The 18,109-nt window shown below is 34.1% G+C and overlaps 1 protein-coding gene across 1 annotated transcript in view; it reads right to left on the bottom strand.

Moving 5' to 3' along the window:
- Positions 1-18,109, bottom strand: part of ARAP2 (ArfGAP with RhoGAP domain, ankyrin repeat and PH domain 2) — a 112,310-nt gene that overhangs the window by 32,496 nt on the left and 61,705 nt on the right. The window contains exons 15-21 of the mRNA XM_053976285.1: positions 17,517-17,661; positions 15,179-15,281; positions 14,336-14,534; positions 12,244-12,307; positions 4,502-4,665; positions 2,853-3,065; positions 1,795-1,900 (exon numbers count right to left, since the gene is read on the bottom strand). Of these exons, the coding sequence (XP_053832260.1) occupies positions 1,795-1,900; positions 2,853-3,065; positions 4,502-4,665; positions 12,244-12,307; positions 14,336-14,534; positions 15,179-15,281; positions 17,517-17,661 (994 nt within the window). The remainder of the gene's footprint in view (positions 1-1,794; positions 1,901-2,852; positions 3,066-4,501; positions 4,666-12,243; positions 12,308-14,335; positions 14,535-15,178; positions 15,282-17,516; positions 17,662-18,109) is intronic.

The following is an 18,109-nucleotide window of genomic DNA, read 5'->3' as shown; positions in this document are numbered from 1 at the left end:
TTTACAGAATATGGAGAGCACTTCAGAAAAGGTAACTACATGAAATGTAATGAAAACATGTACTATTACTTATTTATTTAATATGTGTTTATACTCGATTTCTCATTACAGAAATGAAAACTTTCTAACTGCATTTCAAGTGATATCAAAATTACTTAGAATAGAAAACAATAAAACCAGAATAGAATACCTGAGTTAGAAGGGACCTATAAGAATCATCTAGTCCAACTGCTGGATTGCTTAAGGGCTGACCAAAAGCTAAAGCACGTTGCTAAGGCACTGTCCATCTGCAGTGACAGGTTTGGGTCATCCACCATCCCTCTAAAAAGCCTGTTACGATGTTTAAGCACCCTTTTATTAAGAAATGCTTCCTAATGACATGTTGGTACTTCTCTGGATGCAGTTTTGAACCATTTCCATGCACCCTACCACGGGATACCAGGAAGAAGAGATCAGCACCTCCCTCTCCCCTTCCCCTTCTCAGGAAGCTGCACAGAGCAATGAGGTCACCCCTCAGCCTCCTTTTCTCTGAAGCAGAAAAGCCCAGAGTCCTCAGCCACTCCCCACGGGCAATTCCTTCCAGCCCTTTCACCAGCATTGTTGCCTTCCTCTGGATGCATTTAAACACCTAAATGTCCTTTAACTGCAGACCCCAGAACTGGACACAGAGCTCCAGGTAAGGCCAAACCAATGCCAAATACAGTTTCACTATATTATATAATGTAAGTATATCCTACAAACTTGAGATCAAAGATCAAACAAAATGTGAAAAGAACTTAGGTCCTTCTTAGTTGCTATCCCTAGGGTAAAGCTTTCATATCAGTTCTGTTGTTTACATAACATGCCCTCTTTTAGAGGCAAACACTTTAAACTACCATAGAATTTTGGCTGTTAAATGCATTAATTCATACTACTTTCAGAACACATGGAACATCATATTAATATCTCTAACTGGACAGCTTAGAAACTTCTTAAACACAATATGGAGTACAATCTTTATCCAAATAAGGGCACCAATCAATTTCATTATCACATAAATATTTTTAAATTACATTGGCTATGTACCTGTCTACGTACCATAATTTCCGAACACAACATCCTGTAAAGACAAGTTTCTACACATTCTATACTCACTGCAATTCACCAAAAATACAATTTGACTTGTTCAATAGATGATATAACATAGACCAGTACTATTTAACCATGACACCTCAGAATCATCCTGTCACTTATTTTTTACACATTTTCTGCCCCTTATTTGATCTAGGAATAAGTCATGACCTTTGGTGCTTAAATAAGTTTGTATTTTGGATATTCTCTACCACCTACCTCAGTTGTAAAATGAAGCACTGATGAAAAACAGAAAGGGTAGGTAATTCTCAAAGTTATTATGTGCAAAACAGATTGTGGAGAAGGACATTTTCACTGAAAAAAATATTTTAATTTCAAGAACCATTTGCAACAATCCTCTGGAAGACTAGCAGACTGGAGTAAAATGAAATTGCATAAAAAAGCTACATCAAAAATTACTCTATTTGGACACATACACTGGCAGCCCTCTCTCTCTGTAAGGCTGTTCCAACGCATTAATTTTTATAGATATCTACTGCTAAAAATACAACCAAAGAAAAAACACATTATCAATTAAAGGAATTCAAAAGTAATTAATTGCTGCAACTAGATAAGCTTTTGTGATTACTAGCTATTGAAACAAGCCATGTTTCATATATTGTAGAGTTATACTGAGAACACATTATAAGAATTTCTCTGCTACAATGCATTATTTGCAATGACCTGTAAAGATGTTCAATCAAAGCAGCCAAAGTTGCTCTATTGACTGGTGGAAGACTCCGAATAAAAGCTCTGTACTTCCTCACACGCTCCTTTTCATTCTGCGTATCTGCCAGAAAATAATAATCGTTGAGCATTAATAACAATGCACACTAAAAACCAACAGCAGTTCTCATTAACTGTATCAGCATCATCTAGTCTTTTAAAATCACTATTTACCAAATCAACCTCTTCTTCATAAAGGCAATGCTGACAATATAGTAATCTACTATTGTACACCAGTTCAGAGAAACACCAATAAAGAGGGACAGTTCTATATTCAAGCACCCTTTGCCACTGTTTAAGACTAAAGCCCAGAACAGCAATTGCATTTTCTCTCAAAGCATATTTAATTTGTAGTTTGTGCATGTACATGTATGAGTGCAACTGTGTTTGCACAAGTGCAAACTGCCTCAGAACTTATGTTTTCTGATGCAATTAATCATGTGGTAAGTGAATAAACTCTTAACACTTTTTCCTCTAGTCTTTGTAATTGAGTTTAAAGGTCGAAAATATGTAATATTGATAATATTTTAATTTCCTGAAAGTCTAGTGGCTCATATTAAAGCAATATCCATAGAGTTGAACTTAAATAAAATCAAAGAGGAATATGCTTTTAATGTCTCTTTATAAAGACAAAACGTGCCACACAGAAATATGCATGTGTGACTCCTATGCATTAAGATAGAAATTAACATTCTGTCAGCATTTCCCATGCATCTCTTACTGCTGTGCCTGCAATTTTATAGCACAGTTTGGCAGGGAAACCACTTGTTTCTTGCAGTTTGCAAATATCGCAATATAGAAACTAACACTTTAAAAGAACATTATAAAAATCATCTCTGATTAACATGCATCTATTGCAGCCATCCTCCAAATATTTTTTTCCTCACTACATTGTTTTGCTAGTTATGAAATAATATAGGTTGACACAGGGTAAGTAAATTAACAACCCCCTCAAATTTGATACTGGAAAATGTACATATAACATTTATTGTATTGAATGCTATTGAATACCTTACCTAATGCAGAGATCCAGAATGGATAAAGTTCTTTAGTGAGAAGTGCATCATCTATTTGAGAAAGAAAACTTTTCAGAACATCCGTCACATCTTCAAGTTGATGTTTTCCTGCTCTTAGTTTAACACTTCTTGCATCTTTTTTGAAGCTTTCCAGCAGTTCGGCCACATTGGAAGAATCACCATTCTTAAGATAGATTTGCTTGCTACCTAAACCTAAGGCAGAAAAATACAGGAGAGAAAAATAAATGAATGTAAAATTAAGTATTCTTTCAAAAATTCTGGACATCATTATATGAAAATTATATGTGGCTGCCAAACAATTATATGTGGTTGCATTTCCTAACAGTATCTTTCTAATCTTTTACGGATACTCCCTTTGTTAGTGAAAACACTGCCGAGTCTTCTTATACCCAAGTAGACCTCTTTGCAAAAATACTCATCATAATAGTAAGCAAGCCTGGGATCACTATTTCAAGAGCATTCTATTGGCACTTCAAATCCCCAAATCTCTTCAGGGCTTCCTAAAACAGAACTTTCAAAAGGCATAGCAAAGAGAAGAAGTTTTGATTATAGGTATTATAGTGCACATAAAACACAGCTGCTTTCATGAGAAAACTCCTTTATTTTATTACTCTACGGATGAACTCAGCTTAAGACTCAAAGTATTATTGCATTCATCCAACCTGAAATATTTTATTCTTAAAAGCCTGAAGTTAGTAGAAAACACCCTTTTTTCTGATTTTTCTCATGTCTGGAAGGCACCAGTCAGCTACTATTCTTATATGTTTAAAAAAATCTACTAAAGTCAAATTAAAAAGAAAATGTATAGTTTAAAATTAAGTCATGACTACCTTCAATCACTGCATATGTTATTGTAGTTAAAACTTTTGTTTTTTAAAACTTGAGTTCTATTGCTAACCATTCAAAATAATTTAGCAAAAGCTTTTTTTCTTACTTTTAGGCACTAAGTATAACCCAAATACAACTATTTACAATAGTGCAGTGTTGCCCTGTCCGAAGGTTATTTAGTTAAACTTCAATGACTCAAATAGAAATCATACTGACAGAGGTTATAGACACATTTATCCCAAAGACATATTTGTAAAGGGTTGATATGCATGTAGCAATCTCACAAGAAAACTCATGAATTTGCAGTAGTAAAAGTACACGAACATCATCTGCATATAACCTAATGCCACAGAAAGCTGGCAAAATTTACTTAAATAAATGGTAACCAACTACACATCCTTAGGTTATTTTACTGCAAAAACAGCAGCCTAAGACTGAACTCAACTCCACAGTTAATGCCTGCTTCCAAGATATGTTCAGACCACAGCTTTTCCAGGTTTGCAGAGTTTATTTTCTGCACTAGGGCAGTGGACCCCAAGGCTCAGTTTCATAAGGCAAACAACACAAAATTTAAAATAGAAAAGTGTCTATAAGGGCATTTACCAAGTTGTATTTCCCCAAAATGGCCATTCTCAGCCATGTGGTAGTGTATTGCACCATCTCATTAAAGAATGGCAAGGCTACTGAGGGGCATACTTTTACTTTAAGTAATATAGAAACTCATTCAATAGGACCTGGTACTGGGGGCGCTTAGATATTATACAAATGATCTTAGCTTGACTAAAATCCACTCTACTTACCATACTGTGTAACAAACGCTATGCAGCTGTTCACTATAATAGGGACATCATTTTTGCTGAGCTGCTGATCTTGCAGTGCATTACCATCTGTACCTGCTGCTTTTTCAATTGCAGTATACCAGACCATGAAATCCAGCTTTGTATGGCCATGGATGTACAGCGTTCTGAAAATTATAAAAATATTTTGAGTTCAGGAAAGAAATGAAAAACTGATGTTATTGTACCATGGCAACAAAGCAGATGTTCAGAAAAGAAAAAAAAAATATATATATACTTGGAGTAAGACATCAAGGCACCTTTCACCACATAAAGCTGTGATAGTGGTCTATTGTTAGAGCATCTTTTTTTTTTTCTAAATTCATCTGTATTACCAGTGCCATTAAAAAATGAAAGAAGATCCACAAACACTGTAACAAGCCTTTGAAAGAACCTTCCAGTATTTTAATTACTCTTCTTCAGTTTTGCTGCTACATTATGCATTCATATGTCCAAGCCATGGCCAAGAAGGAAACAAATTTAGAGACAACTTTCAACACTGTAAAAAGCTTTCCTTCTTTTGTATTCACACCCTAAAACATCCCAGACACCCACCAACCTCTTCTATAGAGTAGCTGAGACATACTGAACTCCCTTCCATACAGTAGTATCAAAATGATCACCCACTACCACAAAGTTAAGGAACATATATGAAAAAGCTATGAGTTGAAGCAGAGTAAGTTAATGCAACACTGCCTGTGTCTCAAAGCCCAGCCTTGTTCTGACTCTTTTATTTAAGCATGCTACAGTAATCTCCTGTGTGGCACCCTGACAAGCTAGCTTCTAAGAGAAAATATCAACATTGAACAGTTTAAGGGGGAATGTCCAACCATATGCATGTGTGTAATAAACAGCTGTTTAAAGTGTTAAAAGACATGTAAGGGATCAATTTTCACTAATGACCATTTATTTGCTAATTAGGATAAGTCAAAATGCTCTACTGAATTCTATAAGAACAGTTTCATGTAAATAGAAAATACATTTACTTTGATTATTTCATTTTTAGAGGGGGGAAGCATTTTATATTATGAGGGAATACTTAATTTCATTTATTTTTGTTAATATCTTTCAATTTTGCTTTTATAAATGTTTCCGTTCTAGCACTCCTATCTTGGTAGGAAGTGGGGCTGCAGTCAATGTACTACATATACGCAGCCAGGATCTGAACTTTTCTCAGAATCCACCATACAGACTGAGCCACAGAGCAGCAGAGTAGATGACACTAAAATATTTCATCCCACTGGACCACGTTTTTAGGAAGTCTTTACTTCATCACTTCAAATGAAGTAATGAAGTCATGTTAATGACCACATATGCCTGTATAGTAGAAGCACATTCTTTCCCTTCCACTAACAAAAAAAAAAAAAAAATTCAAAAACTTCTCCTATTTTTGCAGCAAAATGAGTGAGCCTAAGTCAGTGCTATCAAAAGTTTCCTTAAGACTTGTCAAAACAGGTAGGTCTCAACCAATGCCTTCCAAAGAATACATCACCACATTTTGGGGTATTGCTACTGCCATACATATACAAGGAAAGTAAAAGCTTTGAAGTGAGTAGAAAAAAGTTTGACAGTGCAAGATACTCTACACGTTTCCTACTATTATTCACAGACCAGAAGAGGTTAGGACAATGATTTATAAAGATTTATGGTGCTTTCCAACACAAGAAATGTACATATATATGCATATTACTGGTGTTTGTTTCCCCTGCAGAACAGCAGGACTCACATTACGGTATTATGCAAAAGGATAAATGGAAGTCTCAACAGATTATTTTTTATCCAAAGAATTACAATATATACAGAAAGCATGTACTGTAAAATGAAAATATTATTACTTCTAAACAAGAAAAGGGCAACTCTGCTGCATATCAATGAATTGATACGAGAGGAGGAGAGAAAAAATACCGTACTGAACTTCAAAGGTCATATGAACTTATCAGCATTTTTCATAGAGATACGAAAGTCTAATCATGTGCCTGTCAATCAATTGTTGTGATATATGAAATACCTAAACTATGTGGAAAAGATCACCTTGTACTTTATGGATCTTTCCATCTTCCCCTCAATGCATCACATTAGAAAGAAGATCTCAGAAGTACAAAGTGATGATGTTCTCATTGTTTTCTAAAATTTGAGAAGCTGTTGAGCTCAATTCAGTTACAGAGGAAGAGGCTACTTAATAATTAGCAAAGAAAATGTGGTATTTGTTTAAGTTGTAGTCCCATGGGACCAACACATAAAGAGAACTTGCTAGTAAGAAATATAAATATGAAAATCATACTGCTACCACAGAACCTGGACTGTTCATAGAAGGCAATGAATTATTTTTGAAAAAATTATACTTGCCCAGTCAAAAATCTCCTGAGTGGCAGCATCAAAAAGTAGGATAAATCAGTGGTGTGTTGCATCACAACAGCAAAGAAGGGAGAAAAAAAAATAAACTAGTGCCAGACACATTCCAGAACTCAGTCAATTTCCCATGGAAGTGGCTTAAAAAGCTCATCTCAAACCTCAATAATTTTTGGCTGAGAGAGAACACACCTGGAATAAATTTAAATCAGAAAAACAAAACAATTTAAAAATAAGATGTTTAAAGCAGTCCTTCTCATTTTAGTCCTTCCAGACAAACGTAACAATTTTTTTCCCCTAATTGGAAAGGATTTTTTTATCTCCTCGAACCTGGAAGTAATGAAAAGGAAAGGGGAAATAATTTCCAGCAGAAGACCAGAACTTTCCTTAAGCACAGTAGAAGTCTTCTACAGAACTTCATGAAACAATGGAGATAACTTTGCAGATTTAACCTCTGTGTTCATCTCTTTCATAGAGTTTTCAGACAGAATTAATAACAAATACATTCATTTCTCACTGAACTAATTGTCATTATCAAAATATAAAGTAATATTAAACCCAAGGCTTAAGACTAAACATAAACACAGGTTGAAATATAGTGATGTCCCATGTAGCACAAAACTGAGGAATTTAAAGAGCTTACAGAAGCAATCATGATTGTAAGAATTTGTACTGTAATGTTTATGAAGATCTACCATGCAGATTACCAACTATTTTCCACAGACTCAAGCAAAATGCATTCCTTCAATACAAATGCACTGCCTTCTATAGTACATTTACACATGTGCTATTTTTTCAGTTCTAAAAATTGATAAAGATATCACATTTCATAACAAAGAGTTAGCAATAATGACATGGTGAAAAATGGCAGAATTTTTACTATGTTGTGTGAAGAACATACAGTCCATAGCCAAGAAATTAATAATTTAAGTACTCAAACAAACAAGGCAGCCTGCCAACAAAGATTTCTGCCTTAGTGAATTGAGAGAATTGAATTGGCACAAGTGACTGCAGCAGATCAATGAGTCTCAACATTGAGGAAGCTACCATTACCTACACAGCTTTATTGTTGACTACCAGCACATCCTTCTGCCCCAGCAGTCAGACAGACAACAGATGCGACCACACTTCATCCACAAGAGTGCAAAGATGTCTCTTTAACCCATCCTGCAAAGTCCCCTAGCTTTAGCTATGTCTATAAGCTTTGCTGCACAGCTGTGCAATGGGAAACAGTACTAATAGGTGATTTTGGGTAAGGGGGGGCAGGGAGAGGAGAAACAGACATCAGCACAACTCAGTGCCCTCTGGCAATTCCCACATGATTCTAATAATTTACCTGTCTGAAAACAGAGGTACTAAGAATGTAAATATCAATATGAAATTATTTTGGAAAATCAAATTGCAACTGAAGCATGGATGTTCCATTAAAAAATACTGTTAAATGTAACCAAGCAGTATTTCTTCAAGGGACTCTTCAAAAGGTCTTACATCCAGCATGCTATATTGGAAGCACAAGTCCTTTCATCTGACTCTTAAGTTTATATTAATTCTGGATTTTAGAATTTTGTGCCCATAACTGCATTTTATGAGAAAACTTACTGCTATCATCAAAGAGTTAAGAAGAAAGCACTGAATGAACCATCAGCCTAAAGAAATTGGGCCAGTATGTAGGGAAGGTTTATTATCCATAATAAGAAACAGCTAACTACATCAGAAGCATAACAGGGGGAAAAAAGCACCATCTGGATTACATTAAGGTCTGAAAACATTCACTGACACCTAAGAGAGAGCTTAAATTATTTCAGAAGAATATGAGAAATGTTTGATACTGAACTATCTGATAACTGTTTCTTTAAAGTGTATCATTACAGATTTTGCATTAAATTCTACATATAGAATATATATTTAAAAACTACTGTATACAGATGTTTTCAGAAACTTTCTTCTTTTCATTGCGCAGATCCCTCTGCTAGTCTCTGCTGAACTCCATGTGAATAGCTGTTTCACCAATATGCTATGCAACTTCTGTTTGGATAGCGACAGGAGGTCAAGTATCACCAGTCACTTCAACCATTTTAAAAATGCAGAGATCAAGGGAAAAAATCCAAACTGAATATGGATCAAATCAGAGGACAACTCTGAGTGACAAAGGGAAGCCTCAAACGCAGAAAACCTTAAAATGGTTTGCCACTTCTAGCAAGAGGTCAAGAAGCATTTCAACTATGAAACTAGAATATTTCAGCTATTAAAGTGAAAAGCAAGAAGAGGCAAATGGCCATCTGATTAGGGTGTAAAACTATACAGCACAGTGCTGTGAGAAGTCAAGATTTCCAGCTGAGTTAGATACAGTTCTAGCAGTGCAGATAATATGCTCCAATAGAGACCAGAATGCAATAAAATTCCAGTAGGTGTTAAAAAAAGAGCATGTTCTGTAATTCACTTTAGTGAAGATACACAAACACAAGCATTAACATGCATGAGACCTGAAAAAAAGTGTAGAATTAAAAGTCATCTAGAATTATCCTGAAAATTTGCATTGAGCTTCAAAACATTGAGTACATTGAGCTTCAAAAAAGACAACAATCTTCAAAAGAGATGCAGTCTTGTGGTTTCAGAGATCTGTTAGTGTGGATCAGCCTCTGATGATATGCTGTTATCTGGTATGATTGCCACCTCTTATTTCTGAGCTGATAGACATCATCAGCCGAACATGTCATACAGAGAATAAATGAACAGCAGGGTGCCAAGAAGAAAGCAGGGTAAAGGAAGGGGTGGTAAAAAAAGAAAAGGCAGGAGTGGATTGTACTAATATCTAAGACATTTTGGGAAAATTTCACATGCCTTTTTTGGTAGTATTGTCTCCGAATTCTTGTATTTTATACAAGCTCTAAAGTACTATGTACATTATGTCCCAACATTAATTGTAAATTCCTCTTCTGAGTAGATATGTAACCAATTAATGTTAAATTTTTGTATCCCAAATTTATTGTTTTTAAGAATCAAGAATTCATAGATTTATTACATTGTAATAATTTCAGCAGTAAGACTTGAAGTTTTTATAGTTTCTGAAAATGTTTACTTGCATATGCAATCATTTTTAAGTGAGAAGTCCATTTGTAACAACTGAAGTCATTCTTTTACCTAGTAATTAAACGAAAAGGTGTGAAACAGGAAGATATGATACATGTAAATGTGTGACTTTCCCTAATTAATCACCCAAAGACTGAGACTTGAAACAAAAGACATAAGTATTTGTAAGAAACGGAAAGTCAGTAGAAAAATACCTCAAGGAATTTTCATAAAATTTTCTAATAAAATGTAACGAGACACTTTAAGGAATTCACCACATTTATTTTTTTTTTATGCAAAGGAGGGTGGCTTTTTTGATTTGGTTTATGGTCGTTGGGTTGTTTTTTTTTTCTCCTAAACTATTTCAAATTCTGGAAAAATCCTACTGGTTTTATTTAATTCTTTCAATACTACTCTTTCTTTATTTTATAATTTATCCTGCATTTAAGTGACAAATAAATTAACAAGAAAGTCATCAGCTACACAGAGTCTCTTCCAAGTGATCAATCTGTGCCAAAGTTGACATTAGACAAGTGCCGATACAAAATAACAGACAGAATAGGAAAACCTAGAAACTTTGACATTTCATTTAGTTGATGCTGATGACATCTCAAGGTATTAATTTATCTAGAGCTTGGAGGAGCACAAAGAGGATTAGTGGTTTTATTTCCATTTACAGTAATTGAGTCTAAAGACAAATGTAATTTTATATTTAATCATCTTCCACACACACATTAAATTGCTTATCACGTTAAAATGCCATCTCATACAACTGCACTGCACACCTGGATAGTTCTGAAATAATATCCTAAAAAACAATCACCGTGCCAAAGCCTATACACCCATATGGCTTTTCATGCCTAAGATATTGTGAAGACTATGCATTTAAATTCCTTACGGCAGACTTCAGTGAAGAAAAATTAAATATATTCATGTCCACCTTAAATCAGCCAGTGTCCCTGTTGAAATTATTTTCAAATAGTCCAGAATTTCCCTTAAACTACTGAAGTGATTCAGGGAAAACCTACCCTCACTCGAAAGAAATATTCTAATGAAATAAATTATAAACCCTGACTTGGAGCTAAAAGTTTTGCTCAGCATTAATACCTACAAAATTATACGCATGGTTTATATCCATCTTTTGCACTGCACCTTGAAGAGGATACCTCAGGTTCCCTGTTTGATGTATGTAACTTACTTAACGCTGCATTTTTCAAGATGCTTTTTTTGAAAAAAAAAAAAAAAACCCAAACAAACATAAAACCCAAAACAAATCAAACCAATAAAAAGCAAACAAAAACCCCAAAACAAAACAGAATGCCCTCCCAAAAAGACAAGAAAAAGTGTTTCCTTCTACCTTGCGTAGCCTTACTCAGTTCTGAAACTTATACAATACCCTAGAAAGAGTTAAAATTCAGAACACTCAAGTTACAATGCATTTCTGACAAGCTATTCCAACTCTGAATAGACGTCAATGGAATCTAGGAAGTTTTTTTTGTTTGCCAAAGAGAAAATACCCTTCATTTATTAACCTACTATTGGCTGCTCAAAAGACTGTATAAATACTGTACTACTTAAGACACACTCTTGCCCAATAATCTGTCATTGAAATAAAAACAGCCTCAACCTATTAAAAACTAAGAATTGTTTTCCACAATTTTTACTTTCATCTTTGAATTTGTTGAATATTTGAGGCAGGAATACCTACCTCATCTCAAGTTCCAACCTCCCCTATCATTATAAATACGACACAGTCATCTCGGCCAAATATTACCTACTTGGAAGCAGATATGGATCATATTTGCTTCGTAAGCATGCTTTTTCCTAGACAGTATATTGTTAACTGAGATCAGATACTATAATAAGATTAAGCAGAGGACTCATTCATATCCTCTCAAACCTGACCTAGGCAGATTGAGATACAGAACTCTCAGACATAAGAACAATTAAAAACTCAAGTAGTTTGTAGTAAAAGCTCCAAAGAGGTACTCTTTTTTTACAAGGTAAAAGGAGTTAGCTCCTTTTGAAGAAATCATTATTGGCAGACTAATCCGGGAATAATTTTCTCAGTGGGAAAACAGTTTTTAATTAAGTAGTGCTTGTTAACATTTTGTGACCCAGACATAAAATGTAATTAATGCACAAAGATATTCTCTCCTTTAAAAACTCTGAAAATTTACTCTCTTGCTAGCAACCCTAAGTGAAAAAAACTCCAGAACTTATCAACAATAATGCTAAGATATCACTATAAAAAACAGATCAAATATTTTTTCAGATAGGAACCTTACCTTCCTTTTTCAACGAGCAGCAGGACATCTATTCTCTCTCCATTTTGCATCACACTGCTGGTTGCTGGAAACAAAACACATACACATTCATATGACCTTCACAGACATATATTTATAGACAAGCACATATATGCATGCACATACAGACAGACATGTTTTTTTCAAAGTGATCTCCAGTGGCAAAAGAAGCATGGAGTTCCTAAATTCTGCAAATAAAGAATGCTGCTGATAATAGAAACAAAACTCCACACAATACCACACCACATTTACATTTAAAAGAAAAAGTAACACAAAACATTATCAAGAAAGTTTAAACGTACTTTTTAATGTGAAAACATGCTACAGTGTTTTATTATACTCAACTTGTAAATACAAGTTGTAGAAGACATAATGATTCAGAAGTAAGCTGGATTTTAGAATCCATTAACTTTTTGCACCTTAATGGCTGCACATATTTCCAATAAGACAATGCAAGTTATCTGTTTAGCATGAAGATCAGTGCTACCCTTCTTTATGTTGCCTTATGTTATCCCTGCTAAAAAAAGCAGCCTGTAAAACACCTACAATTGTACATAACACATCAAATACATCTGGATAGCTTTCAGTTGCACTGCTTAAAAACTATACCGTGCACTAAACTAAAACCAGTAAATTAAATAACCTGCCTACTAATTTGAAATTCTGAAAACTTAATTTCTCAAAGTGTGTGTCATATATAATCCACACCTTATTTCAACTAATTCCCAGAGAGAGTCAAGTCCTAAATAGCAATAAAAACCAATGAACACATTGCATGTTATATGCTGGTTTTGTATCATACATACTCCTAGCCTCATCTACATTTACTGAGTCAAATATTAAGAAGGTAAGTTACTATACTTTCACAAATGATTCATTAGTTTTCAAGTTTCATTTACGCAAATTAGTATTAAGAGTGGAGCAGATATATTCTGGAGAAAGCAGAAATCAAAGAAAAGAGTACGGATATATAATATTTCCAAGAAATACAACTAATATGAAAAACCCCAAGCAAAACAAATTCTCAACTGAAAGTCAAAAGTGTTTCATTTTTATACATGAGATATAATATACACAGATTTTGCACGCTCTTATGATTTGGGCAGAGGCAATTACAGTTGCATCATCAAAAAAATATCAGGAACAGTTCTCCTTATGCCTAATCTTTTAATTCTGAATTAGGATCAAAAGTATTCACAAGTTAAAAGACACCTAGAGGCATAAAAACATTCCTGATTAAAAACCACCTTAATGGTGTTATTTACACCAAATATAAGGTGGCAGTAAATAAACAGTAGAAAACCCAATGGCATTTAGGCAAGCTCCTGCAAAACAGCCCACAATCTTTCAGCATTTATAAAGAGTATCATCAATAAAGAGCTAAATTATCTTCTCTATGTTACTTTATTATAAACCTCAAATTATATGCATTTTTCTATGTAACATATTGCCTTGTTCAGTATAAAAACAAGTCAGGTAGATATGCTTAAAAGTGGGTTCAGAGCATAATTACAAACAATGACATAAAATTGGTGATAGAAGACCATTTGTACAAATATTCTTATCTCTCCATATCGTGATACTGAGCAAATAATATTTTTACTATCGGAAAAGAAGTCTATTAGTCTGTGAAACAGTTTTCCAAGAGAACTATAATTTTCCACTATGTTTGAGTATTTTAAAACTAGACTTGTCAATCATCTCAAGAATGTGTTCTGCAGTGAGTATTTCTGCCGTGTCAAAAATATGAGACAATAATCCCAAAAGGTTGTATATTATTATTCAATTCTGTACTCTTGTAAGAAAGATACTGCTGCAACTGGAATAAAAACTGTCATCATTCATTTTAAAGCTGTGAAAAATTTCTCTGGCATGTGCCAAAAAGTACGAAAAAACAAACTCAAGACAGAAATTAACCAAACCCCATATTTAGATAAGAATTGGAAAAACATCTGACTCATGTGAAGGAATAGTTACTGAGCTTCCCAATATTTATTACTTTGAAATGTAATAGAAATGTCCTTAACGGTGAATTAATCCCGCAGAACATTTTCTGAATACTAGATGTTCTTACTTAGTTCTTGCAATCTCCTTAGATATATGGAATCTTCTTCAGCATCCTCCATTTCAAGACAAAAATAAAGGCTCGACTTCTCTATAGCAAACCAGCCTTTTCTCCACTGATCCAGGTTATGGCAATCTTTGTAGTACAGCTGCCCAATAAGGTCACAGTCTCGTTCCAACAATGATTCAGCCAGTGGGGGAACAAAATGCTACCAAAGAAAATGGGGTGAGTCAGATGAAGAAAAAACCCTCTGCCCCTAAAAAACAAAATCAAAATATTGCAAATCTACAGGATTCTAGGATGAAGGTCACAGTAAAAAGATAAACAAAACTTTGAGCTATAAAGCCCACATTCATAATTCCATAGATACACTAAATTTCAAATATAAAATCAAGTTTAACATTTTTTCCATTCATGCTCTACAATTAAAAAAATTTTTGCTTTTAAACTACCATTGATTTAATTAGCAATTTGAGTCTTAACATTTGGAATAGTATAAAATATGGCATCGCTTTATGAATTCCATTTCAGCAAATAAATTTAATACAATTGTAACCATAAAAAACTTAGCTGAAATATGCAGTATATGACTTTATACTGGAGCATGTTTAATATATTCTTAAGGTCAGCATTAAAATGCTGCTTCAATTCCTTTCACATTTTATTTTATTATCTTGTTGCAAACATTAAATCACAAAAGTTATTTCTTCCTGCTGCTCAAGAAACCTTTACATGCAGGAGAGATCAGTGTTCATCAATAATGGCTTCTCAAAGATTTTAAGCTAACAATGGCACTTTATTATTTGTGCCAAGGCTCCTGGCCTAACTGAAAAAGATAATTATCAGTATTACCTTAGCTATTGCTGAAGTCCATTTTCTTTGTGAACGTGCAGTTTCAGCTCCAAACAGAAAAACACGTTCTGACAGTAAGTATATTTCAAATGTAAAGATGTCCCTAAAGCAAGTAAGAGAAGAAACAAAAATGTATTTAGTCTCCAAAAGTGTAGACATACAAGTGTCTTATTTCACTATTTTTTCATTCTTTCATATGTAAGGAATGGAATCCATCTGCATTTATCCTCCAATATGACAAGTACAGCCTACTTAATAATGAAGCACTTTAAAATACAACAGGATCAAAGTACTTTGCATGTCAATAACACATGTTTAGAGGCTACGGTGTAATAGTTTTTTTAATAATTCCAAAATGCATAAAAATGTTTACATATAGTCATTAAAAATGCATAGAATTTTTTTTTTGCTTTTGCAAGCTCATGTTATTTGATCAAGCACATTTTTGTGACGCATTCAAAAGATTTTTTTTTGTATGCTTAATATAAGCTGAACAACCAGTTGAATGGAAAGCTGTAAACAAGTTGAAATGTTGGTTCATAGGGACTTTTAGATGTCATTTGGTCTAATCTCCTGCTCAAAGAGGGATTATCACAATGAGAAGCCTTGAAAACAGTCATGGATGGAGAGTACTATTCTTGTCACCAACCTGTTCCTGCCCTCCACCTGCCTTTTAACTGAAGAGGCTTTTCCTGTCAGACAGCCTGAATCTGCTGGAGTGAAAGGCATGGTCACTGTGTATCACCTGCCATCACTAAGAGTAGGAATACTTTGAAGTTGCTGTCGCTCAAGAAACGCTTAAAAGTTTTCTTAAGGGAGGTTCTTGGGTATTTTTCCTTTTAAAAATTATACCACTATTTAAGCAGATGAGCCCTGTTTGTTCAATTTTTAATGGACAAATAAGAAGAAAACACAAACTAGTTTAAATTGGTGTGGAATCTGGAAAGCAAATATTGTGCTGAAGTTGGGGTCAGTCACTCTCTAACTTACAAATTCATGTTCACCAATTTATAGCATGATTTTGTCTGTGACCTCTCATTAGATGCCAAATGGACGGAGTATTCTTTTTCCTTTCAATGCTGAAGACTGAGATTTGTCTAAAAGTGGAGAACTGAGCATGAGTCACTTCTATAATTTTCAATAAACACATTGAAAATTATATAAACACTTAGATCTGACTAACAGAATAGGCATTTTTAGTGACCAGCTGTTTCACTACATGAAATATCAAATCTAAATAAAATTTCTCATAAAATTCCTCAATCATAGGTAAAGCACAACAGGAAGTTAGTTATTTCCAAAGAGTGAAGTACTCAGCCAACATGGTTTTTAATTTAGTTATTACCCTAAATGGAACCATTTGGAAATGCAACAAGCAATAGGTTAGATTTGAGATGGAAGAAAAAAGTGATTTTTTTTCTTTATCACAGAGCTACTGCAGAATAGTGAAGGTCACTTCTCTGTATTTGGTAGCATATTGATAGCATATTGAGATATCACCATGTTTCAGGATTTCTCTCCCCTGTAGTAGTCTAAGTCCTTTACTCCCGTTATCTTTTTCAGAAGTTTACTGAATAGACTATGCTTTCTTTGCAGACAATTTTGTTTTGTAACTAAAAGCGTTACGGTATTATACTATAGACAGTTATTTTTATTTTAGGTGCATATACACAGGTTCAAAAATAAAAATAAAGTGTTATGGAGTCTGTTAGACAAACACAAAGCATATTGCACAAATGTTGCACTAAAGAAATTGAGTATCACTGGAATCAGATTTAGGTCACTCTCCATGTGACGTTTTTCATGTACAAATGGGATGTGAGAGAGTTATAAAAGAAAAAACAAGACCTCCCACCCCACCAGAAGAAAAGCTGGTTTCTTCCAATTAAAAATGTTCATCAGTTACACTGTTATTCTCAGCTACAGAGCAATGAAAGAAATTCAAAAACCAATACCTCTATGAGCAAATCCAGAAGTACTGTGGAGAGTTCTTGTCTGTTGCATTAGAAGGAAGAAGCCATGCAAGAATTTTGGCTTGGGGCAGAGGTTAATCCCACAAAGAAAAATGAGTATTAATTGTTCCATTTATTCTCATGGAACCTTTCAAGCACTGAGAATATGCATTAGAGATTTTAAAATACACAGACTTATCTAATTTAAGCTGCCTTTTTAAATTACTCTAATATTTTCATTGTATCACTATTAAAAAAATCCCTAAATATCACATAGCACTAATGTCTTGAAGCCAAATAAAACCAGCTTTTTTTCTAAATTGCCTATTTAAAATGCAAGAAAAAATGAACAGTTTGTTTACTGAAATACAAATTCAGGAGCTTACCCTCTATTTAAAAAGAAATCTGACTTGTGCACTACAAGACAGATAACTTCGCTGATGTCAATCATACCATTAGGAGTGGTAGTTTTATCATTTTCATAGTAGCTCAGAAAGCCACTTTCCAAAGTGCACCATCTTTTGTTGCAATCTGTGATTAAAGAAATAATAGAAAGATCAGATTTCCTTAAGTTTTGGGTTTTTTTTTTAAATAAGTAGCTTTCTGTTTCCAAGAGCCTCATAGCAGCCACACACAAGATGGAGAAAAAAATCTGCAGAGCACCTTCAATAAATCATTTGGTATATTTAACTACAACTAAATGTTTACTTCCTCTTATGACCTAAAATATGAATAGAACACATGACATAGCATACTAATATCTATTTGCTACTGAAAATAATCATTAATTCATTCTAGATTATGTCTAGCTCTTAGAGAACAAAATCTGATGTGCATCTGTTTCCACTACTGCAGAGTGGATCCTAATAGAAAATACTCTTTTAATTTTCCACAGTCTAAAAATTACTATACAGCTGGCAAAGTACTTCTGAGAATCTGGTAAAAGAGATCTGGCAAAAAAAATCCACAAAAATCCAAC

Source organism: Vidua macroura, chromosome 4 (assembly GCF_024509145.1).
Source record: "Vidua macroura isolate BioBank_ID:100142 chromosome 4, ASM2450914v1, whole genome shotgun sequence".
Classification (NCBI taxonomy): Eukaryota; Metazoa; Chordata; class Aves; order Passeriformes; family Viduidae; genus Vidua; species Vidua macroura.
The sequence above is the reverse complement of the archived record's forward strand: the minus strand, read 5'-3'. Positions and strand labels throughout refer to the sequence as shown.